This window comes from Cervus canadensis, chromosome 5, assembly GCF_019320065.1.
Source record: "Cervus canadensis isolate Bull #8, Minnesota chromosome 5, ASM1932006v1, whole genome shotgun sequence".
NCBI lineage: Eukaryota > Metazoa > Chordata > Mammalia > Artiodactyla > Cervidae > Cervus > Cervus canadensis.
Window position 1 is genome coordinate 66,243,560 of NC_057390.1, and position 23,572 is coordinate 66,267,131.

The 23,572-nt window shown below is 50.1% G+C and overlaps 1 protein-coding gene across 1 annotated transcript in view; it reads left to right on the forward strand.

Annotated features, from left to right (window-relative positions):
* The window catches only part of GALNT14 (polypeptide N-acetylgalactosaminyltransferase 14), a 222,147-nt gene that overhangs the window by 176,489 nt on the left and 22,086 nt on the right, over positions 1-23,572 (forward strand). The window contains exons 4-9 of the mRNA XM_043469013.1: positions 1,056-1,123; positions 3,476-3,541; positions 3,668-3,789; positions 11,295-11,382; positions 12,101-12,185; positions 15,293-15,396. Of these exons, the coding sequence (XP_043324948.1) occupies positions 1,056-1,123; positions 3,476-3,541; positions 3,668-3,789; positions 11,295-11,382; positions 12,101-12,185; positions 15,293-15,396 (533 nt within the window). The remainder of the gene's footprint in view (positions 1-1,055; positions 1,124-3,475; positions 3,542-3,667; positions 3,790-11,294; positions 11,383-12,100; positions 12,186-15,292; positions 15,397-23,572) is intronic.

Consider the following 23,572-nt stretch of genomic DNA (forward strand, 5'->3'; position numbering starts at 1 on the left):
CAGAGGAGGAAGCAATTCATTCTCACTAAGTGGATTGGAAAGCTCTTAGAGAGGAAGTGACATTTGAATGGGTCCTTGTGACAGACGAGGGGCATCTCACGCTGTGACAGCAGTAGGGGCACGGGCTTCAGTTGTAAGAAGCAGGATGTCTCCAGTCAAAGGCACTGGGCGTGAGGAGGCTGCAAAGGGGGCTGGCTCCAGACTGGGAAAGGCCTTGAAGAGCGTGCTGAGGGTTTGGGGTGTAGATCGTGGGGAGCCTTTTTGTCAACTTCTCTATTTGCGTTAGTGAGGGAAATTGCATGATTGAAGATCAGATCTGTGCTTCAGACAGCTCACTCTGGAGGTCACAGGAGGATGGCCTGGCAGCAGGTCAGGCTACTGCAAAATAAACAGATCTGTTCCCTGGTGGTCCAGTGGTTAAGAATCTGGCTGCCAGTGCAGGGGACACGGGTTCAAATCCCTGGTCTAGGAGAATCCCACATGCCACTGAGCAACCAAGCCCATTCGTTGCAACTATTGAACCTGCTGCACTCTAGAGCTCATGCTCCACAAGAGAAGCCACCATAATGCGAAGCTTGTGCAGCACAGCGAAGAGTAGCCCCCGGTCGTCACAACTAAAGAATGCCTGCCTGCAGCAAAGGAGACCCAGCACAACCAAAAATCAATAAATAAAAATTTTTAAAAAATATGTGTTTAAAAAAACAGGCAAAAGAGGTTGAACCAGAATGGAGGCATACTAGGTGAAGGTGATCTGAGTGATATTTTCAAGGAAACCAGCACATTCTTGGTCACTGGTGTGATTCAGGATTTCGGGGAAAGGGAGGGTTATTGAGGGTGGCTCTGGAGCTCTGGGTGCTAGGTGGGTGCTGGTGATATTCACCAAGACAATGCAGAGTTATGTCCCAGTGGCTCAAAGGTGAGCATGTGACAGGACAAGTTTTTGGGTTGCTTGGAGTCTTTATTCTTCAGATAAAATGGCACCTACTTAAAGCTCAGGTTGATACGTAGATTTGACTCTAGAAGTCACAGTGATCTTTCCTCTTTCCATCTCACAGCATATTAAACCGCACCCCTATGAATCTCATCCAGGAAATCATATTAGTGGATGACTTCAGCAATGACCGTAAGTACCATTGTTGTCCTGTACTATGGACACAAGTGTCTGTTCCCAGCCTCTGTGTCGCGGGCAAAGGTGTACCTGCTAGTTCCCTGGGGATGGAGGAAAGCCTGGGTTTGTAGTAGGTGTGGAGGACATTGAGTGTCCTTGCAGGTCAAGAAGTACATGAACCTTACATTTGGGAAAGAGTGTCTCAGGTCCTCTGCTATGAGTCTTTGAGGACCTAACCAGATCTGAATTGTAGGTTCTTAATGGGGTTGGTGGGCTTCCCAGGTGGTGCTAGTGATAAAGAACCCGCCTGCCAGTGCAGGAGACATAAAAGATGCGTGTTCGATCCCTGGGTTGGGAAGATCCCCTGGAGGAAGGCATGGCAATCCACTCCAGTATTCTTGCCTGGAGAATCCCATGGACAGAGGAGCTTAGTGGGCTACAGTTCACACGGTCGCAGAGTCAGACATGACTGCAGCGACTTGTACACACATGCACTGGGTTGGTATGTGTGCATGGGTGTCACTGCCCCCGACCTGTTGATGCATTCCTGGACTTGAAGAGACCCTGCACCTTCAAAGAGACCCCGAGCCCTGAAGCCATACCCATGAATAGAGATTCCCGACTTCTGTGCTCTGATAATTCACCAGCATGAGCCAAGGTCACCTACCCTCTTCCTCTCATTCCCATGGCAGGACTTGTGGGGGAAGAGGGGGCTTGGTCTTTGGGACATCCCATCACTTGGCCATGACACAGTGAGCAGCTGCCTTTCAACTTTCCAACCACTGGCCATTACCCATCTCCTAGCTATCCTGCCCAAGAACCTGGGTCCCACCCAAGTTCACAGTCCAAATCCACTTTCCCCAGGAAAATCACGTGGGAGTTTTCAGATACCTGTGGGTTCATTTTGACAGGTACGATCATTGCAGAAGTGTTGTTACACTTTAGGTATGTAGTGTTCAGGTATGTAGGAATCAGGCAGTGCTGATTCCTGTCCAAGAGCTGTCGTCACAGCCTGGGTGCTGCTGTAGGCAGTCAGCCACATCCAGGCAGAACCACCTCTTAGTGATGAACCAGGGGAAGCAGGTGATGGCCTCTGGGGACACCTCTGAGTCCCAAGGGGGTGGAGTCTTTCCGCACCAGCCCTGATGCTGAAAGCTTGACGTAGGAGCCACTACCACACAGGGGTCTACTGTCGGAAGGCTGGAAACCCACACACCTAACATAGCCTTAGAAACTTGGGAGTTATGCACAAGTGGGTCGTGTACCAGATTCAGGGTGATCGGATTGGACTTGAGTTCTGAAACTCGGTGATCTGATCTCCCTTCCCCAGTGTGGAAGGGGTTGGAGGCAGGGAGCCACTCATCGTGTCGGGAGGTAGCTGGTACTCAGGCTGGAGATTGGGAACACTGCTGAATTTACTTAGAAGCAGAACAGCTTCAGTGGTTAGAGCATCACCTCTGGAACCAGCTGCCTGGCTTCAAATTCTAGACCTGTCACTGGTTCACGTACTAGCTATGTTCCTTGGGCAACTTATTAGCCTCTACATGCATCAGTTTCCTTACTTATAAAATGGAGATAACAGTAACATATATATGGTTTATATAAGGATATAAATGTATTGACACATTTAAGTGCTTAGAGCAGTACCTGGCTCTGAGGAAGCCTCTGTAAGTTTTTGTGGTCACTCCGTCGAGTCCAGAACCAAATCAGAGAAGCTAAAGGTTGGTGAAACCAGTGAAGCAAAACCACAACTTATGATAATGGAGTTCAGAGCCAAGAACTGATGAGCCAAAAGAGTTCTGGGGCAGGCAGGCAAGCCAGGACAACCCAGGCTGAGTGCCTAGGATGGGTCTCTTGCTCAGCCCCACACATTTCCCCCATGTGGAGAGTTGAACCAGCTCAGGGTGATGGGATATGCTGGAGAGATACCCTGATAAATAGGGTCTCCTGTATTGAGTCCGTGAGCTGAAAGGAAATGCCATAGTTTGTCTCATCCATTCTCCGGCCTCTCAGCATCTTTTTCCTGAACCCTACCAAAGTGAATAAGACTCCCACCTCATGCTTTAAATAAGCTATAGAAAAGGAGAAATGTCCCCAGGTGACCATCTGGCAGTGTTCTAGCAAGTACGCAAGTGCCAATGCATGACTGCCTTCTCCAGAGGCCCCCTTACAGCCACTTTGCAGAGACTGGGCCATACTGTATGTGGCTAGCCGTGGTCAGTCAGCACCTTCCAAAGTCCACAGCACCCTGGAGTCAGGACAGGGCAGTGTGGTTGCGGGTGGGGACGAGAGGCAGGGTGCCTCACCTACTCTGCCGGTTCACCCCCAGCCCCGGGCGCTCAATCACACGACCTCTTGTCTTTGTAGCTGAGGACTGCAAACAGCTCATCAAGCTGCCCAAGGTGAAGTGCTTACGCAATAATGAGCGGCAAGGTAGGTCTGCGCTGTTGAGTGGGCCCGGGGCAGGGAGCGGGGATGTGTTTGGGTATGTGTTCAGTGTGGTCTCCTTGGATGATGGAGCGACGGGGGCACTCCCTTGGCCGATTGTCCCTCCTGCAGGTTTGGTGCGGTCCCGGATCCGGGGTGCTGACATTGCCCAGGGCACCACCCTGACTTTCCTCGACAGCCATTGTGAGGTGAACAGGGACTGGCTCCAACCCCTGCTGCACAGGGTCAGAGAGGTGAGTGAGGCGCGTTCTGTGCCCCCCGCTTTCTCCAGCTCAGCACTTCATGTGTGCCCTCCACCCCTTGGGAAGTGGAGCGGGGGACAGATTGCAGCGCCCATTTTATAGATGGAAAGACTGAGGGAGAGCGGCCTGCCTGGGGTCACGCAGCAGACAGTGGTGGAGCAAAGCCCGGGACGTCTTCCCTGCTCACAGTGTCACCTACAGCAGGCCTGCAGGTGGGGCGACAGCGGGGACAGGACGCACACAGCTTCCTGGGCAAGAGAACGGCCCGAATCCATTTTTCCCAGATGTTAGAAGGTTCCAGAAAGGGATGAGTGCCATTTGTGAAAAGGAGGCAGAAGAATTAACAGGACCTCGTCGCCCAGTTCCTGAGGCCTCCATTGTACCTCCAGCTATGTCACTTTCACCCAAAGACCAAGACACAGGGGGCTGGATGCCAAGAGACCTGAATTCCTTGCCTCTGCCTGCCCTTATGTTATTCTAGAATTCTGTCTGCTTCCTCTCTCTGTGTCTCTTATTCCTCTTGAAAGTGAAAAAAATTTTTTTAATTCTCCCATCAATATTTTATATCCCCCGAAATCTATCCACCCTCCACCCCTATCTACAGAAGGCCCTGCATATTTAGATGCCAGTGTCTGTGACTGGCATTCTGCTGCTCATTTTCCCCCGAGTTACTGACTCTGCAGCTGCTCTGTCAAGTGGGAGGCCAGGTATTTTTTGACATATCCATTTCACAGATGAGGGTACGGCTTCAGGGACAATGCTGTAACTTGGACTGATGTTCCCTAGCTGGTACCACCAGCCCTGAGACCTTCAGTGTCGCCTCAACAGCATCTCGTTTGTGCTTTGTGCTGTGGTTATTTCCCTTCTCGCTCTTCGAGGTGACTCCTTGACTCCTACCTGCAAAATGACTGTCAGGCAATGGAAGAATTGAGACGCGTGAACTGCTCAGAATACTAAGAAATCCTTTCCAACTTTTTTCATCCGATGAGAGGACCTAGCTGGATGTACAGAGTTCTCACACATGAGCCTGGATGTTACAACCCATCCCATGGCCACTTTCCCTAAAGTTGGGAGGGCTCGGATACATGTGTGATGGTGAAGAGGTCTGGATGGAGACATGGTAGGTTATGAGCAGACCAGTCTATTGAGGGGCCTCACCAGGCACTGGAGGCCCTTCCGAGCTCTCCCTCCCTTGTGCTCCATCTGTAAATGCAGCCAGCCTCCCAGGTCTAATACCCTTACAAAGTTGGGCTTTTCTCTCTCGCTGACTGTGCCCTGACATTCCCAGTGCTTCACCTCCCACCAAGTCCTTCCTGTCCCTGATGCCCTTCCTTTCCTCTTCACAGCCCCTTGCTCTCCAGGGCCTCATCCATGTTTCCTCTCCTCCAGGAAGCCTTTTCTGACTGTGTGGCCAGCTAGGATCACTCCCAGAAAGAATTGTCCACTTGGCCCCACAATCTCCTTTTCTGGGTTTAGATCTCTGTCTCTTCTAACAGATTGCAAAGCCAAAGAGGGCACCAATCACCTCCTGGTGATCCTAGAATAAGGTGCTCAGTGTTTGGAATGAATATAAGAAACTAGATGCAGTGGGAAGTGATACACTTGAAATAGGAGGAAAATGTGCTTGCTTCCTGACTGTAAATTAACTAACAGGTATTTATTGGACACTTGTTTTGGGCAGGGTTTTGAGGAACAATTGGGGATGGACCACATAAAAGGGATCCATATCCTGCTTAAGTTCCCCAATCCAGAAGCTCTTCAAACCATGTTGTTTAGGGTTGTTATGGAGACTTCTTTATGTAGTTGAGCTCAGTCTCTCCTCTCCTTGGGGGTGGAAAGAGGGGAGGTCAATGGGGAAAGAAATGTGAGAGGGCTGGGGGTGGGGCTGAAGTTTCCAGCCCTTTAATCACAGGGTTGGTTCCTCTAGAAACCAGCCCCCGTCTTCAGAGAGTCGCCTCATTAGTATAAACTTAGATATAACGAAAGAGGCTCATTATGAGAAGAAAAGATGTTCCTGTCACCCCAAGTGAAAGTGAAAGTGTTAGCTGCTCAGTCATGTCCGACTCTTTGCAACCCCATGAACTGTAACTTCTGTCTGCATTTCTGTAGCTTGCTGAAATTCCTCAGGCAAGAATGCTGAGGGGATTGCCATTCCCTTCTCCAGGGGATATTCCCAACCCAGGGATCAAATCCAGGTCTCCTGCAGGCAGATTCTTTAGCTTCTGAGCCACCAGGGAAGCCCCTCCTGTCACCCCAATTTCCAAAAGTTTTAAGAGGAACAAAGGCCAATTTATTTCTTATTATATCACAGTACAGTGTATATTGCATTTTATTTATCCACTTCTCTACTAATGGACATTTGGGTTGTTTCTGCCCTCTCACGATTGTGAATAATGCTGCTGCAAACATTCATGTGCAAGTTTTCCCCTGAGTACCTGCTTTTAGTTCTTTGGGGGACATACCAAGGAGTGGAATTCCTGGGTTGGTGTGGTGATTCAGCCTGGGATCTGTAGGGACCTCCAAGCTGATGTGTCCCTGCAGGATGCCATCCTCAGGCAGCCTTAATGACCCTGGAGGCCCTTCCCTTCCCTGTGGCTCCGAGTCCACCTCAGAAGCCCTCTTTGAAAAATGCCCTCTTGGGCATCCCTGGCCAGCTTCACCTGCACGGCAGTCCTCTTGTAGAAGTCACAGCCCCAAGAGTGAGCTCAGCTTCCAAGGCCAAGCTCCCGGTCCCCATCTCTGTCTGACCTAACGCTTTCATAGTGGAGGATTGCTCAGACAAACCCTGACTGCGGTCCCGCCCTGCCCCTGCAGACCCTGACTCTTGATGATGAAACGGTTCTGCTGAGACATCCCTTTCCAGATGGGGAGTGTGGGTGTGTGTCAGCCTCTGTTTCCATGTCTTTGGATGTGTCTTATCTCAGAGTAAGACATGATTTGATCTTGTGAGTGCAAGTGGAAATTTTCAGCTGTAATTGGAGTTTGGGATTTTTGAAAATAGAGATAAGAAAGAGGCTGGGTTTGAGCTGTCAGAAGCTGTCCTCAGCTGGTGTTTTCCACATGGAAAATCTCCTTGATTTCCCGTCCTTCCCTTCAATTACTTGATGATACTTGAAGCAAGCACCACGTTGTTGGGTTTCTTTAAACAGAGTCTTCTTCCCTCTTCTCCTTATCTACATATTCCTTTAGTAGGAAGAAAAAAGATTTTAAGAAATTTCCATCCCAATAGCACTTGGCAAGTTGATATAAATAATGGCTTACATAAGCTTCAAAGCCCTTTCCCATGCTTTCCTCTCTTGTTTCTTCCAAAAGTCCTGTGAGGAAGGCAGGGTAGTTTTGCAAATTATAGATTGTTTTTGCTTCACAGCTGAAGAAGCAGAGCTCCTCAGAGTATGCTGCTTTGCTTTAAGGTCAAATGTATGCTGCATGGCAGAACCAGAATAGGAACCCAGGTCTCTGGCCCTGCTCCTGCTCCCCCATCCCTCCCTCCAGGCTAACAGAGACCCCACACTGTCATCCTCTGCTCTTCTGTGCACCACCTTCCCCAGACAGCAAGGTCTTAATCATCTTTGTGCCAACCACAGTCCCGAACCCATAGTAGGTGCTCCAGTAATGCTGGTGGATGCAATGAGTGAATGGCCATCTCTGGAAGTTTCTTGACTGCCCATTCACAACATGGCTTTAATTATGGTGGAGAAAGAAGAGACATAACTGGAGGGGTGATTGATGGCCATCGGCTCTCGGTGGGGGTGGGGGGTGGGCTTGGATTTGTGTCGGGAGGAGGGTAGGGGCTTGTTCTGGATCTGTCAGACATTCCACCAGAGCTTACCTGTGGACCTAGCCTTGAAGATACAGCCACCTGGGCACATGGGTGGGAGCCTGCGGGGATCTGGGCATGTTTATGGAGAGTACATCCATCTCTGAGCCTACAGAAGACAAGGCCATGTTGCTCAGCCATAATTGGCCCACCTGCTCTGTCTCCAGCCACTGACAGTGTCCTCAGAGGGAGTTCATAGCTTCCCTCTTTCACCCAGTGCCAACTGAACACCTGCTGCCCAGCAGGCTCTGGACTAGGGGGTGGGCAGGGGCTGCTGAGGAATGCAAAAATAGCAGATGAGACCCCCAAGGTCATTCAAGAAGCTTGTGTCCTGGCTTTAAGAGGTCATGTCTAACATCCCCTGCAGCCCCCTCTTAAGGTCTTGGCTCCACACATCACTTAGCCCCAAACATCCCTCTCTGCCTAACTGGCCCTCCATTGTGTCTGAACCAAGAAGTTGCCACAGCTAAGTTGTGATGGGAATAATAGAAGGATAGAAATGCTCTGAGAGAGCTTCTCAGGTAGTGCTAGTGGTAAAGAACCTGCCTGCCAATCCAGGAGATGTAAAAGATGCAAATTTGATCCCTAGGTTGGGAAGATTCCCTGAAGGTGGAAGTAAGACTGGCGGCTTAACCCCAGTCTTCTTGTCTGGAGAACCCTGTGGACAGTGGAACCTGACAGGTTACAGTTCATAGGGTCACAAAGAGTTGGACATGACTGAAGTGACTTAGCACGCATGCATGCAGAAACCCTCAGAACTCATAGGAGAGTACCCAAGAGCCTGTCGTAGCCCTAGAGGCTGTGTGCATGGGTGGCTTCTGGGGAAGTCTGTGGCCAGGGTGAGCAACGAGCATTTTATTTTGCATTTCACTTTCCAAATATTGAGGAGAAAGTTTTTTAAAAAAAAAAACCAACAGGATTTCAGTTTGGGGTTTCTAAGACCACCCTCATATTCAATAATTCACTAGATACCCATGATTACTGTGTATTACCGCAAAAGGATATGGGTTAAAATCAGCAGCAGGAAAAAGTGCATGGGGAGAGTTCCAGGCATAATCATCCTAGAGCTGGCGTGTGGGCAGCACTGGCTTCCTGCCGTCAGGACGTGTGGCAACATGCATGGAGAACTGCCAAACAGGGAAGCCCACCTCAGCCTTGGCGTCCAGGGTTTTTATCGGAGGTCAGCCATGTAGACGTGACTGATCACTGCCACAGTCTCCATGCCCCTCCAGAGGTTCAGTTGAGTTGGTACCACATGGCCCAAGGCTCTCACCACAAATCTCCTTGTCAGCAGAGTCTAATATAGCCCAGGGCTCCCAGGTAAACAGAGACACTTATAAGCAGAACAAATCAAGGGCTTAGAAGATACCTCTCAGGGGTTGGGCAAGGGCTAAGCATATCTTTAGGTCAGTCCTTTGGTGCACAAGGGCCTACCTAAGGATTTGGCGAAGCTGCAGAGGCCAAACTCAGCAGACAAAGGCAAAAAGAGGACTCTGTCAGACCCACAGAAGAAAGTCAGTCTCTGAACTTCTGAGAGCATTTCAGATTTCAAGTCAGGAGTGGGGTGTGTCTCTGTGTAGATAGTGGTGTGGGTGGGGGTGGCTGTGGGTGCACGTGGTGTGTATACACACCTGGACACACGATGGCGGTGGCCGCAGAGCCAGTCAGATACGGCATTGACTGTGCTGGAAGCATCTGTGCACATCCCAGAGGGGGACGCCACGCACTGAAAATGAGCATTTTCTTCCACGGGAGCCAGTTGGCTTCAACGGCACCTTGTTACACTCAGAATGAGTCCTGTATGGAGACTGAGGCCAGATTAAGTCTGTGAACATCAAGGCAGGTACTCAGTGATTCTGAGCTTAAAATAAGAAGACAGCCTCATTTAGGGGAGAGATTGAACCAGGAAATTAAATCGCTGCAAGAGAAACAGAAGTGCCTGCCCATGCTGACCAGGACAGGGAGGGGCAGAGGACTGGAAAAGTGCCTGGTACTGCCTGGCTGGTCCAGGCCTGTTGGCTCTTCCCAGCTCTTGGACTCTCATCATCCTGCCCCTGGGGCCCAGTTTCCCCTCCTCCACATCAGTATAGGAGTGTTCACCCAGCGGTAAAAGCTGAAAGGTGAAAGTGAAGACGCTCAGTCGTGTCCGACTCTTTGTGACCCCATGGACTGTAGCCTACCAGGTTCCTCTGTCCATAGGATTTTCCAGGCAAGAATACTGGAGTGGGTTGCCATTTCCTTCTCCAGGAGATCTTCCCAACCCAGAGATTGAACCCGGGTCTCCCGCATCATGCTTTACTGTCTAAGCCATCAGGGAAGCCCCAACAGTAAGAAATGTTTTAAAAATCCATATAATGCCTTGATGGCCCCTGAGAAGTTGTGCAGATTTTGAAACTATCCCCTTGATGACTTTGATGCTTATCAGCAGGATAGCCTGGGGGAAAGAGCAAGTGATGAGGCTGGAAAGCTAGATTGTTGTTTAGTTGCTAAGTTGTGTTCGACTCTTTTGTAACCCCATGGACTGTAGCCTGCCAGGCTCCTCTGTCCATGGGATTTCCCAGGCAAGAATACTGGAGCGCATTGCCATTTCCTTCTCCAGGGGATCTTCCAGACCCAGAGATTGAACCCGCATCTCCTGCAGTGTGGTAGGTGGATTCTTTACCACTGAGCTACCTGGGAAACCCAGCAGAAACTAGATACAGGCCTGTTATTGATGGTTTTGGATGCTGGGCTAAGGAGTTTGAACCTTATTTTCAAGCCAGTTCAGGATTTTAGCTGTAGAGCTGCAGAGTGAGATTTGAAAGTCAACTGTGTCAGCCACCTGTAGAATGACAGGGAAAGGGGTGAGAAGGGGGAGGGGGAGGGCCAGGAGTTCATTGCCATTGCCTTGTACTCCAGGGGTGAGGGGATAAGAGAGAGGTTCCATTCAGAAGAGCGGTTTTAGAGTTACAATCAGCAGGATTGATCCAGTTGATGGGCAGAGGTGGGGCTTCTTAAGTTAGTGCTGGAGAGGAAGGGGGACACGTTGACAGAAGTAGGGAACCAAGGGAAGGAATGTGTGCGGGGAGGCTGGTGAAGACCCCACTGCAGAGCTTTATGAATCCGCATGGAGGGGCGGATGGTGTACTAGATTGGCTTGAGTCGGGAAGTGAGGAGCAAAGTTGGGGCTGAAGTTACAGATTCAAGTATCACAGGTGACAAGTGAAGTTAAGAATCTCTGGAGATGCTATTTTCAACTTGCCTGTGAACCATAGGCATAGAAGGTTAAGTACTGGGAAATTCCCACTGTGAGGGGAGCTCTTGAGGTCACCTTCCCAGCTGACTGTGTCCATTGCCTCCTGAGAGCCCTGTGACACTGAAGGACTTCCTGGGCCCCCTTCTTCCTGATGTCCGTTTCCTCAGTGAGCAGCACACTCCCGCCAGCCTCCCCGTGTCCCCACCACGCCTAGATGGCCACGAGCAGGCCAGGAGTAAAGGAGAGGCTCTTAGCATTGTAGGCATTGTGGAGAGGACACAGTGTCTGATGGCCCACTTTATACATGAGAAATGTTGAAATGCAGAGAGGGATGTACTTGGTCAAGGCCCTGAAACCAGTCTCCGGCCCTCCCCCACCCCGCCCCCCAATCCCAGGCCTGCCTCCCTGATGCCACCATCTGAGTGCGGGCCTTCCATTTTCTAGGACTACACGCGGGTGGTGTGCCCCGTGATTGATATCATTCACCTGGACACCTTCAACTACATTGAGTCGGCCTCGGAGCTCAGAGGGGGTGAGTGGGGCCAGCCAATGCCCTCGCCCAGAAAGACTTTTTTGTCCTAGTCATTGCTGCCAAGGGAGAGAGAGGAAAGGTCTCCTAATGGTTTTTCTGGAACCTCTGGCCCTGCATCCTGTAATGTCAGTAGCTGCAGGGTGGCCCTGACCACGGGACTGTGCGTGGAAGGATCAGAGAGGGGGCAGGTCACCCCAGGGCCTGAGGATGGGAGGGAAGCAGGACTCCCCACCCGCCCCGCCCTGTGGGGCCTGCATTGTTCTGACACCTCAGCACTGGGTACCTCTCTCTCCTTGAGGCCCACCACAGTTGTGCCCAGGCTGAGCACTGACTCCTCAAGACTGATTGGGGGTGATTCAACCCCTCACAGACCTCCTGCTTGCACCCCACCCCCCAAGACTCATGGCCAAGGGCTGCACTCTGGAATTGTCCATCATGTCCCCCTTGGGTACCACTCCTGGGGTCTCTCAACTCCCACTCTGTATCCTCTGCCCTTCTTCCCTAAGTCCACCCAGCAGAGAAGGCTCAGACAGGCAGGAGGGCCTGGAGAAAGAGAAGAAGCTGTGGAAGGGAAATCAGGCAGCTCTGTTGCCAACCAGCCTGGGTGAGACCTCTTATCACAGGACCACCTGGGAAACTGGATATGTTCATGATCCCAAATGAGCAAGCTCTGCAGGTACATCAGAGAGACTGAGTCAGACTGGATGCTATGTTTCAGGGTTTGACTGGAGCCTCCACTTCCAATGGGAGCAGCTCACACCAGAGCAGAAGGCTCGACGCCTGGACCCCACTGAGCCCATTAGGTGAGTCAGGGCAAGGGTGGGGTGGGAAGATTCGCTACCACTTGGCCCTTCCCTCTGTCACGTGCTATAGGGAAGCAGTCCACAGGAGAGGCTCAAAAGATTGGCCAGAAACCAAGAGGACCTTTTGCCAGGCCAGGGCCACTTTTGCCCTTATTTTAGGAGGTTTCTGTCCTCTGGGAGATTTCTGCTGGAGGGATGGGGGCTGGTGGAGACCTGTGCTGAGGACTGGCTCAGCATCATTCACATATGCCATGATGTACTTACGTGCATGTATGCTAAGTTGCTTCAGTTGTGTCCGACTCTTTGCGACACTATGAACCATAACCCGTCAGACTCCTCTGTCCATGGGATTCTCCAGGCAAGAATACTGGGGTGGGTTACCATGCACTCCTCCAGGGGATCTTCCCAACCCAGGGATCAAACCTGTGTTTCTTATGTCTCTTATGAACTCCTAAGGTGGGTTCTTTACCACTAGTGCCATCTGGGAAGCCTCGATGTACTTACACTTCCTGCTAAATGTTGGAGGGTTCAACATGGTCCCATTTGAGCCTCTGACAAGGGGAAAGAAGGTTCCTTGGCCTCCAGGTCCTGGATGTCAGTATTCAGCCCAGGAGGGTCGTCAGCCATTGCTATAGGTGGAGGCTGCTATCAAGGCGTGGCCACTGCTACGTGCTCACACGCATGACTGGTGTGTCAGCTCTGGGCTGCTTGTGTGGTGCTGTAGATGGCCTTGTCCTGATCTACATTCTCACCTCCAGCCCCCACTGTGACCCACAGCACAGTGGCCGGATGGCTGCCTGGGGTCAGGCCCATCTGAGGGCTTGGCCGTCCAAGTAATAGTCTCAGTATCACGTGTGTGGCCTTGATATTCCTAAGACTGGAGAGCACGCCTGTCCCAGTCCTGTTGGGAACCTCCAAGCCAAACCTTATCGGCCTCTAGTGGAGCCTCAGGAGGCCAGCAAGTGCTTGAGGATGTGGCGAGAACACCAGGGAACTAGAATTGCTCCTTCTGGGGAATGCAGAGATGCCCTGGGCTCCTTGGGGTACCTCTGCATCTCAGGGCCTGCATAGAGTAAATGTCTGATCATTCTCATTGAATTGTTTGTGTGTAAGTTGCTTAGTCATGTCTGACTCTTTGCTGCCTCATGGACTGTAGCCTACTAGGCTTCTCTGCCCAAGGAATTCTCCAGGCAAGAATACTGGATGGGTTGTCATTCTCTTCTCCAGGGGATCTTTCCAACCCAGGGATCAAACCTGGGTCATCCGCATTGCAGGCGGATTCTTTACCATCTGAGCCACCGGGGAAGCCTTTTCGCTGAACTAACTTTAGTCAAACAGAGACCTAAAGGTCTATGAAGGATTGAGTGGTGACAGACAGTGGAGATTGGGAGAACCCTGCAGTGGAACCTCTGTCGCATGTACCAGCCAGCCCCTCCTCCCTCCTCCAGCCTTCACGATCTGGAGTGATGCTGAGAGGGAGATGGGAGCTGCGTGGCACACCAGATAGTGCTCTTGTTCCTCAAGGGAGAGCAGAACCTTCTGATCATCCTGAAGGCCATGCAGCCCAGCAGTGCCTCGGTTACTCGCCACACTCCCAGAGTCACCTGAAGCAGCAGTAGGCCGAGGCAAGGACAGGGTGGCTCTGGTTTCCCTTCTCTGTCCCAGGGGAGGGGTTCTCAGGGCTGGTTGTCTTCCTGTGGGATATCTCTGCTCATCAGAGGACAAGTGTTTCCCAGGATTGAGCCAGTTGTCAGAGGACAGTAGGATGTCATGGCATCGGCAGACCGAGCTTCTGACCTGCTCCGTATCAACTGACTGTTTGACATAAAGCTCCCTTCTCTGTCTGGACCTGCTGAATGCGGGGCCTAGTCCCAGGGGCTCACCCTCCACCCCCACCCCAGATACCCATCATTGTGATCATTGGGTTGTTTGACTGGATTCTGCAGCCCTTTCCTTTCCAAGTAGCTTCTTTGGAATCTCTCTCAGCAGCCAAGGAGAGGGGAGTTGGGGAGGGGCCCCAAGGAAAGAGAATGAAGATGAAGGCTGCTGCAGCAGAGCACCACAGGCTGCATGGCTTAAACCATAGCAATGTGCTGTCTTGAGTTCTGGAGACCAGAAGTCCAAGTTCGAGGTGTCAGCAGGGTGACTTCTTCCTGAGGGCCGTGCTGGACCCCATCCTGGGCTTGCAGAGGGCCACTTTCTCTCTGTGTCTCCTCACCTCATCTTCTTTCTGTGCATGTCTGTTTCTGCGACTGAGTATCTCCTGCTATAAGGACACCAGTCCTATTGGATTGGGACCAGCCCCATGACCTCATTTTAGCTTTTTCACCTCTGTGAAGACCTTTTCTCCAAATAAAGTCACATTCTGAGGTATTGGGGGTTGCGTCTGTGCTAAGTCGCTCCAGTCGTGTCCAACTCTTTGCGACCCCATGGACTATATAGCCTACCAGGTTCCTCTGTCCATGGGATTCTCCAGGCAAGGATACTGGAGTGGGTTGCCATGCCTTCCTCCAGGGGTCCAGGGGAATCTTCCTGACCCAGGGATTGAACCTGCATCTCCTGCATTGGCAGGCCAGTTTTTTACCACTTTCGCTACCTGGGAAGCCCACTGGGGGTTAAAACCCCAGCACATTTTTCAAGGCATATAATTCAATCTGTCGTGGCGGTGGGGGAGCGGGGAGGGGAGAGAGACCAGTCTCAAGAAACAGATGTGCTGTTCACAGTGCTGCCCCAGCCTCTCTTCTGTGCCCGGTCAGTGGCCCACAGTCCCTGCCCTCTGTTGTGGGGCTCCCAGGAGAGCCCCGCTGGGCAGGGCCTGTGAGAGAGGCAGGGAAGGCTGGACTTCTGAGCAAATTTGGAAACCCCCCCCACAGGAGGTGTGCAGATGAGTGAATTAGCCTGTCTGCAGGGTCAGTAGGTTTACAGTCAATGGGAAAAGTCCCAGAATGTGTTCCTGTTTGGGGTAAGTGGACCATGTGTGGGTCTCTCTGAAGAGGAGCAGAATCGGGAAGGATATGGCCTCAACGTCAGGACTGAAAGGGCAGAAGAACATGACAGTGGTTCCCCTCCCTTGACTGACCCTCCCTCTTCTCCTGCCAACTTCACAGGACTCCCATCATAGCTGGAGGGCTCTTCGTGATGGACAAATCCTGGTTCGACTACCTGGGGAAATACGACACGGACATGGACATCTGGGGTGGGGAGAACTTCGGTGAGTCGCTGGCTCTGCGTCTTGGGGCCTGGCCAGAGGTCTCCATGTCCTTGGACCACCTGGGCCTGTGATAAGGGCCAGGGAGATGGGCAGCAGGTCACTTCTTTGGGGGAAGACCATGTGGGGCATCAGAGGAGTGGTTGCTGGAAGCGGGGAGGAAAGGAGATTGTTTCTCCATGGGGCCACGTGGATGCTGAGGACCAGGGAAACATGCCCAGAGGACCCTTAGGGAGAAGTTGAGATGCAAAAGCCAGAAAGACCAAGGAAGAGCACCAAGCCTGAGGGCAGGCTGAGGGCAGACCTGAGCTAGGAGTGCTGAACTTGGAAATTTAGAGTTGGAAGGAGACTGGGGATAAAAGTATGAGGAAGATTGAAAGCACCGCCACTAACATCTAGATCACATCTGTTGGCTGCTCTAGGGGTATAGCCTGAGTTAATGAGGAGGGTCTGAATATTCATTGGAAGGACTGATGCTAAAGCTGAAGCTCCAGTACTTTGGCCATCTGATGTGAAGAGAAAAGACCCTGGTGCTGGGAAAGATTGAGGGTGATAGAAGGGGGCGACAGAGGATGAGATGGTTGGCATCACTTACTCAATGGACATGAGTTTGAGCAAGCTCCAGGGGATAGTGAAGGACAGGGAACCCTGACGTGTTGCAGTCCATGGGGTTGCAAAGAGTCGGACTGAACAAGAACAGCTGGGTGACTGCTACAGAAGCTCTGGAGGCAACTTGCCCTTACCTTTTCTTGCAAAGTGATGCAAAGTGAAGGGGATGGAGGGGCTGGGTTCCAGGCTCTAGAACTGTGCAAACAGATGGCCAGTTTTGGCCACCATGACATAGGGCTGCCATGTACAGATACAGGAGAAAGTAGTCAGAGACCCATTCCATCTTGCTGATGACACTGACTGACCCTCCAGTCTCCTCATGTGTTAGAAGTGTAACACATGGATGCTTGGGGGTTGTTGTGGAAACCCACACAGGTAAGTCTGTGAAAGCTCCGGGCACCATATGGACACAGTCCGTGTTAGTTACTGTTCCTTCCCTCAGGCAGGTGAGACCTAAGAGATGACCAGTATGTAAGCTGTACTAGGCAGGGACTTGGTCTGTTTGTTCTTGGCGAGCTCTGTATGGTGCCTTCTGCGAAGGAGGTTTCAGTAACTATTTGATGAATAAACCAGAGGAGAGGAAGAGTAAGAGTCTGGGATGTCAGGACCCCTTCCCCTTCTCTGGACACCGGGGAACGTGTTTGGCACAGTCACCCCCCACGCAATGGTGCGAGCCAGGAGAATGATCCATGAGGTTCGTCCTGGCATTCAGTGGTAATGCCATACATTGTCCTCTGCCATTGTTTTCTCCTGTCCCTGCCTCCAGGCTGCTTTATGGCTTTCTTCCTCAGTCACCAAGAGTTATTTCCCGGAAATTTATGGCTATTGGCCTGACCAACGGCATCTGTTCTCCCAAACCGGGCCGTGTACAGAAATCCATCAGAAAAATCCGTCTCCTGCCATATGGGGGCCAGATTGGAAACTCCGCAAACAAAGCAGAAAACCCCAACTCTTAGAAACCAAATATCCTGCCTGGGACTCAGTCCTGGGATCCCATGAGGGTCTTTGGAGTGGAGTTTGAGGTGGGATCTCCCGGCACCAGCCCAGGAGAACTTGGAGCCAGGTACGCCCTTGGTGTTCTCAATGGGGACAAGATCTCTCTCTCTCTCTGAACAGAGCCCATCAGATGTCCCGGTGTTCACAGTACCTCTCATGATTCTTCGTGGTGTGCTCTAGCCTTTCTTTCCATTCATGGAATCCTTTCTACAGCTCTTTTGATAGATAGCAGTCATCCAGTGTCCGCTTGAATGCTATTTATGATGATATGTTTGCTGCTTCACAATCTGGCAAGTTCTGTCACTGAGAATGTTTGTGTTGAATTGTTAGTAAATCTTCTAAGTCAAACCAAAGCCTAGCTTCCATCTGTTGGACCGTGTTCTGCCCTGTGGACCCTCACAAAATGCGTGTGATCCTTCCTTACCACGGCAGCCATGTGTAGATGCAGGCAGCATGCTATTTTCAATGACGTCACATTCTGGTCCAACCTACCAGTGCGTCTGTGCTATGTTGCTTCAGCCATGTCTGACCCTGTGTGATGCTATGGACTGTAGCCCACCAGACTCTTCTGTCCATGGGGTTCTCCAGGCAAGAATACTGGAGTGGATTGCCATGCCCTCCTCCAGGGGATCTTCCTGACCCAGGGCTCGATCCCGCATCCCTTATGTCTCCTGCACTGGCAGGCAGATTCTTTACCACTAGTGCCACCTGGGAAGCCCCAGCCTACCAGTACCATCTCCTTATAGCAATGTTGACACACATCTGCTCACATCCAGGGTGATCCCCTCTAGGTGGCTTCCCAGTGGTCTGGAATTAATAAGTGCTGATTGGAACAGAAAAGTAGAGAGAAACCCCAGGGGAGGTGTGAGAGAGACATTTTATACTCATCACAAAATGTTTTAAACCACAAAAAAAAAAAAAAAAAACCCTGCAGAAAGCTATCACAGGAAATACTGTTTTCTCCAATTCCACCATTCCATTCGTTATAGCCAGCTCCTAGCACTTTAAAAGTCATTTCTGGACATTTTTTTTTATAGCATTTTACATGCCAGAAAAAGCAATGCTTTTTTTTTTTTTTTTTTAAGAAAAATTGAAGTATAGTTCATTTACAATACTGTGTTAGTTTTAGGTATACAGCAAAGTGGTTCAGCTATACATATACCTATAGATTCTTTTTCAGATTCTTTTCCCTTATAGCTTATTATAAGATATTGAATATAGTTCCCGGTGCTACATGGTAGGTCCTTGTCGGCTCTCTATTTCATATATGGTCATGTATAGATATTAATCTCAAATTCCTAATTAATCCTTCCCCCACCCTCCACTTTCCCCTTTGTTAACCATGAGTTTGTTTTCTATGTTTGTGAATCCGTTTCTGTTTTGTAAATAAGTTCATTTGTATAATTTTCTTAGATTCCACATCTATGATATGTGATTGTATGTTATTTGTCTTTTGCCGTCTGACATTTCATTTAGTGTGTTAATCGGTAGATCCATTCATGCTGCTGCAAATGGCATTATTTCATTTTATTTTTATGGCTTAGTAATATTCCGTTGTGTGTGTATATATATCTATATACATATCTATCTGTATATATAGATATATATACATATATGTACCACATCTTCTTTATCCATTTATCTATTGATGACATTTAGGTTGTTTTCATGTCTTGAATATTGTGAATAGTGCTACTGTGAACATCGGAGCGCGTGGATCTTTTCCAATTAGAGTTTTCGTCTTTTCTGGATGTATGTCCAGAAGTGGGATTGCTAGATCATATAGTAGCTCTATTATTAGCTTTTAAAGAAGTCTCCATACTGTTCTCCACAGTGGCTGCACCTACTTACAATCCTACCGGCAGTGCAGGAGGGTTTCCTTTTCCCCACACCTTCTTCAGCATTTATTATTTATAGACTTTTTGATGATAACCTTTCTGACCAGTGTGAGGTGGTACTTCATTGTAGTTTTGATTTGCATTTCTCTACTTATTAGTGATATTGAGCATCTTTTCATGTGTCTGTTGGCCATCTGTATGCCTTCTTTGGAGAAATGTCTGTTTAGGTCTTCTGCCCCTTTATTGATTGAGTTTTTTAAAAAATATATCAAGTTATATGAGCTTTTTGAATATTTTGGAAATTAAGCCCTTGTTGGTTACATTGTTTGCAAATACTTTCTCCCAGTTCACAGGTTGTGTTTTCATTTTGTTTGTGATTTCCTTTGCTATGCAAAAGTTTGTAAGTTTGCTTAGGTTCCATTTGTTTATATTTGCTTTTATTTCTTTTGCCTTGGGAGACTGACCTAAGAAAACATTGGTACTATTTATAGCAGAGAATGTTTTGCCTATGTTCTCTTCTAGGAGTTTTATGGTGCTATGACTTATACTTAAGTCCTTAAGCCATGTTGAGTTTATTTTTGTATATGATGTGTTCTAACTTTATTGATCTGCATGCAGCTATCCAGCTTTCCCAACACCACTTACTGAGGAAACTGTCTTTTCTCCGTTGTCTATTCTTGCCTCCTTTGTTGAGGATTAAGTGTGTGGGTTTATCTCTGGGCTCTCCATTCTGTTCCTTTGATCCATGTATCTCTTTTTGTGGGGAATAACAGCAGGAAGAGATATCTGTTCTCTCCCAAGACATGAAATTTCTGTGTGTTCCAGATGTGGTTGCTTTTGTTGCATTGATTTGATTTCACAGCACAAAAGCCCATGAGATCACTGGACAAGGCTCCGGCCAGGGTGACTGGGACCATCCTCAGTGGCACGTTGCCTCACCCGCCCATCTCACTTTCATCTTTTGGGAGCGACCTCAGCAGCCACTTGAATGCTGACACTGCTGAGCACTCAAGCAGCCCGACCCTGGTGCCATTATTCCCACAAAGCGTTTCTAAGATGAACTGAAGAGTGTTGATAATTACATCTGCAGTTCAGCGTAGAAGCAGCCTTTAGGGAAGTGTGGCTTTTAGCCTTTTTTCCCCCCAGAAGTTGTTTTGCATTAATATTGGATGTTTAAACTCCAATTTGCATAACACAGGATACATGAAAAATATCTAATACATCTACTCACTTTAGCTTTTGGTCTTTAGAGATTTAGAGATGAAAGGAACCTATTGCCCAGTAGAAGTGTGTGTGTGTGTGTGTGTGTGTGCACATGCATGTGTGTATGTGTGTCTCTGTGTATGTGTGTGTGTGTGTGTGTGTGTGTATGGTGGGAAGAGGTGTACATTTCCAAAGTGGAGACCTTGGTACATATATGAAGGGAGAATATGGGATTTCTGGATTTAAAATGGAGGCAGGTGGCTTCCAAAGCATAGCAGATACAACAGACAATACTGAGGAAAGAGAGATGAGGTGGGTCCCAGAGAGGAGCTGCCAGCACCACCTCCTCCATCCCCAGAATGTAGTCAGGGACGTTAGGCGGTGTCGGGCTTGGAGGGTCACGTGTGTGTCAACCTGGGCTGTGGGGTCAGACAGGCCTACGTGTGAATCCTGTGGTCGTCCCTGGCTGTGTGTCCCTGGAAAAGTTACTTTCCCTCACTGAGTTTGCAGATGGCTACTGCGTCCTAAGCTAGGACAGCAAACTGGATTATCCGGGGGCACCCAGTCTCATCAGGTGGGCCGTTGAATGCAGAGAACTTTCTTTGCCTGGAGAGAGAGGAGATGGAGCAGAAGCAGTTGAGAGATTCACAGCCTAGCAAGGATCATCCAGGTGTGAACAGGGAGGGACCGTGTAGAAGGAGGAAGGGGGCTTCTGACCTACAGCCAACGAGGAAGAGAGGACCTCAGTCACACGGCTGAGAGCAACTGGCTTCTGCAAACAAGCTGAGTAAACTGGAAAGCCTCAGAGCCCCCAGACAGAAGCCCAATCCTGCTGATTTTGATCTTGGGAGACCCTCGGCAGAGGGCCGGACCAACCCCCGCCCCCCAAGCTGGTGTAATTTGTTACGGCAGCAGGGTCAGCAGTGGAAACCCATTAAGCTCCCAGGGTCTCCGTGAAGGTGAATGAGGCCTTGCACAGGGACCCTGCCTCCTCTCTGGGCTGCATGAGCAGGCTTGTCAGAGGAGCACCCTGTCAGACCCGCAGCGACAGCAGATCCCTCCCGCTTTCTCTTCGGCCTCATCCTTTCGAGGTTCAGGGGCTCAAGAGAAGAGAAGTGGCTTCATCTGAGAAGAGCATCCAGGTCTGATGAAGAGTCATCTTTCCCCCCAGGTGGGGCTGCTTGTTAAGCCCTAGGCCCAGGTGTGGTCCCTTAAGACCACCCATTTCCAGAGGCATGGTGGAGAGGTAAAGGGTGTGTGCCATGACATTTGCTGGACGGCCTGTGGTGACCATGATGAGCCTGTGCTTACACCTCAGAAGTCGGGAGCCTGGATGCGGCCCTGACTGTCCCCAGTGATGTGAAGCACAGTTTTGCTCACAGGTTCAAGCCTGTCCTTTGTGGCTCAGTAAGATTGCTTCTACTCGAGTCTGTGGACTCATTAAAAAAAAAAAACACAGAGGTTTCTGGCCGAGTGGCTCAAAGAACGTAAAGATTTTTTGAAAGGAAAATCTTTGTCATCACATTTGTCTCTGTGGACTGATGAGCAACGGTCTCTTTCTGCCCATCATTGTCCACTCCAATCCCTTTGTCCTCACAAGATTTCACCTTGTCCAGTGGTAAGTGGCTGATGCTGTTAGATAAAAGATATCTGTGTACAGTTCGTGAGGCTCCACTTAATACAGGCTTCCTGCCTTAAGTAGAGCCAGGTCTAATGCTCCCATTGCCTTTGTCCAGAAACTAGGCTATCAAAGGAAATTCCAGCCTTGACCTATATGGCTGAGAAGTGGCAGAGGAATTGGTGTGATTCTGGGGGAGGAAGCTGTCTCCTCTCACCTGAACTCCTGTCCACCATCACAGCTTGTCAGGTGGACGCTGGTTCTGGCGAAGTGTTGTGGTTTTATGAGCACTGGTAATGCTACTGATGGGTTGATGTGGAGATAGAAGGGAAGAGCTGAGAACAGAGGGTGAGGAGGGCAGTTTCTTCCCAAATATTAATCTGAAGTTTAAAGAAAATAAGGTAACAGCACCCCCAGTGTGGATGGAATAATTACATATCTCCCTGCCTGGAATTCAGAGCGGATTTAGGTCTGCATGACATTTGTCACTGGGGAGTATGTGGGTGCTGACTCAGCAAGAACCACCCCCTCCCCCAAACTCCCTACATTGTCTTTTTGCTCCTTCACACGAGAAAGTGATGACTTTGCAGGAGCTGCTGACAAGTAGAGGATCAGGGCTGCACCTGGAGAACCCGCTGCTTTATGCCTCGGTCTGTGGCCCCTACTGCCTGGGGCTTTGGGATCACAAGTCTTTCCCAGAGGCTTCAGCATAAACCTGTGAGTCACTGGGCCTGGCTCCCAGTCCTGGGTGGATGCACAGCGCTATCCTGCAGTCGTGGTGTAGATATACGTAGGATAACTAGAGGGATGTCCTAGGTCTTAAATACTCCTCATTGTGGTACCCAAACATCCTTACACCACTCTGAACACTTCAAGCTTCCTCACTCAGACTGCCTTGACTCTGGCCGCAGGACAGCAAGGCATGCTGCTCAGGTCATCTTGGTTACGACATTCTGGACTCCAGAGCAGAGGTGCTCTTACTGCATCTCGGGCTGCAGACTCTGGGGGCATCAGTTAACCAGAAGGAGAGGTGAGACAGGCAGCTGTCAGGAGTGGATGAAGGAGTTGATGAGGTAGAAATGGGACAGCTGGTTATAGATTGGCCTCTCTTGTCCGTCTGTGAGTGCCCTGAAGTCAGTATCTTTGTGCCCGCAGCAGTATTGGCTGATGGTGGGTATTCACACTGAGGGAGGTGGGATCAGGGCAGGGGCAGGAGTTTTGGACCTGGGGAGATGCACTTTGAATGCTAGCCACCCGCAGTCCCATCAGGACTGATTCTGCTTTGAAAAATAACATCCACAACCACGAGTGGGCTTGTTGGGACAACTCTTAAGTTACTACCTGAGAGAGGACCCAGCAAAGCCCAGCCCAAAAGTAAATGGAGGGGTCCTTTCCTCCCGTGGCTTGTGTCTGCAGAACTGAGACGTTTTCAAGCACAGACACAGGAAAACAAGCAGGGACGATGGTTTTAGAGGCAGAGGAGAGGAGACAGGTTGTAGGGGGCTATGAGAGGAAGATGATGGGTAGAAGATGTACTGCATCTGAGGGCATCCAGTGTACCTGGACAGAGCCGCAGGCAGCCATGGGAGTTGGTCCTGGAGGCCAGAGGAGAGCTGGGCTGGCAGAATGGGAATGAATCCTCAGCATCAAGTGAAGGTTGGGCCAGATGAAGAAGCAGGGACAGCAAGGCACTCAGACCCAGAGTCTTGGGGTGGAGAATGCCAGGAGCCCAGATGGAAGGTAGAGAAGGACCAGGGCCAGGGGTCAGTACTTTCTGAGATGGGGATCTCTGCATGATGGTGGCAGAGGAGTGGGGGGCAGTAGATTCAGAGCAAAGCAAAATGGTGGGTGAAGGAAGCACAGGGAAACAGGTTTAGTGGGAGCTGGGGGTGTGGAGACTGCACAGGTTGGAGGG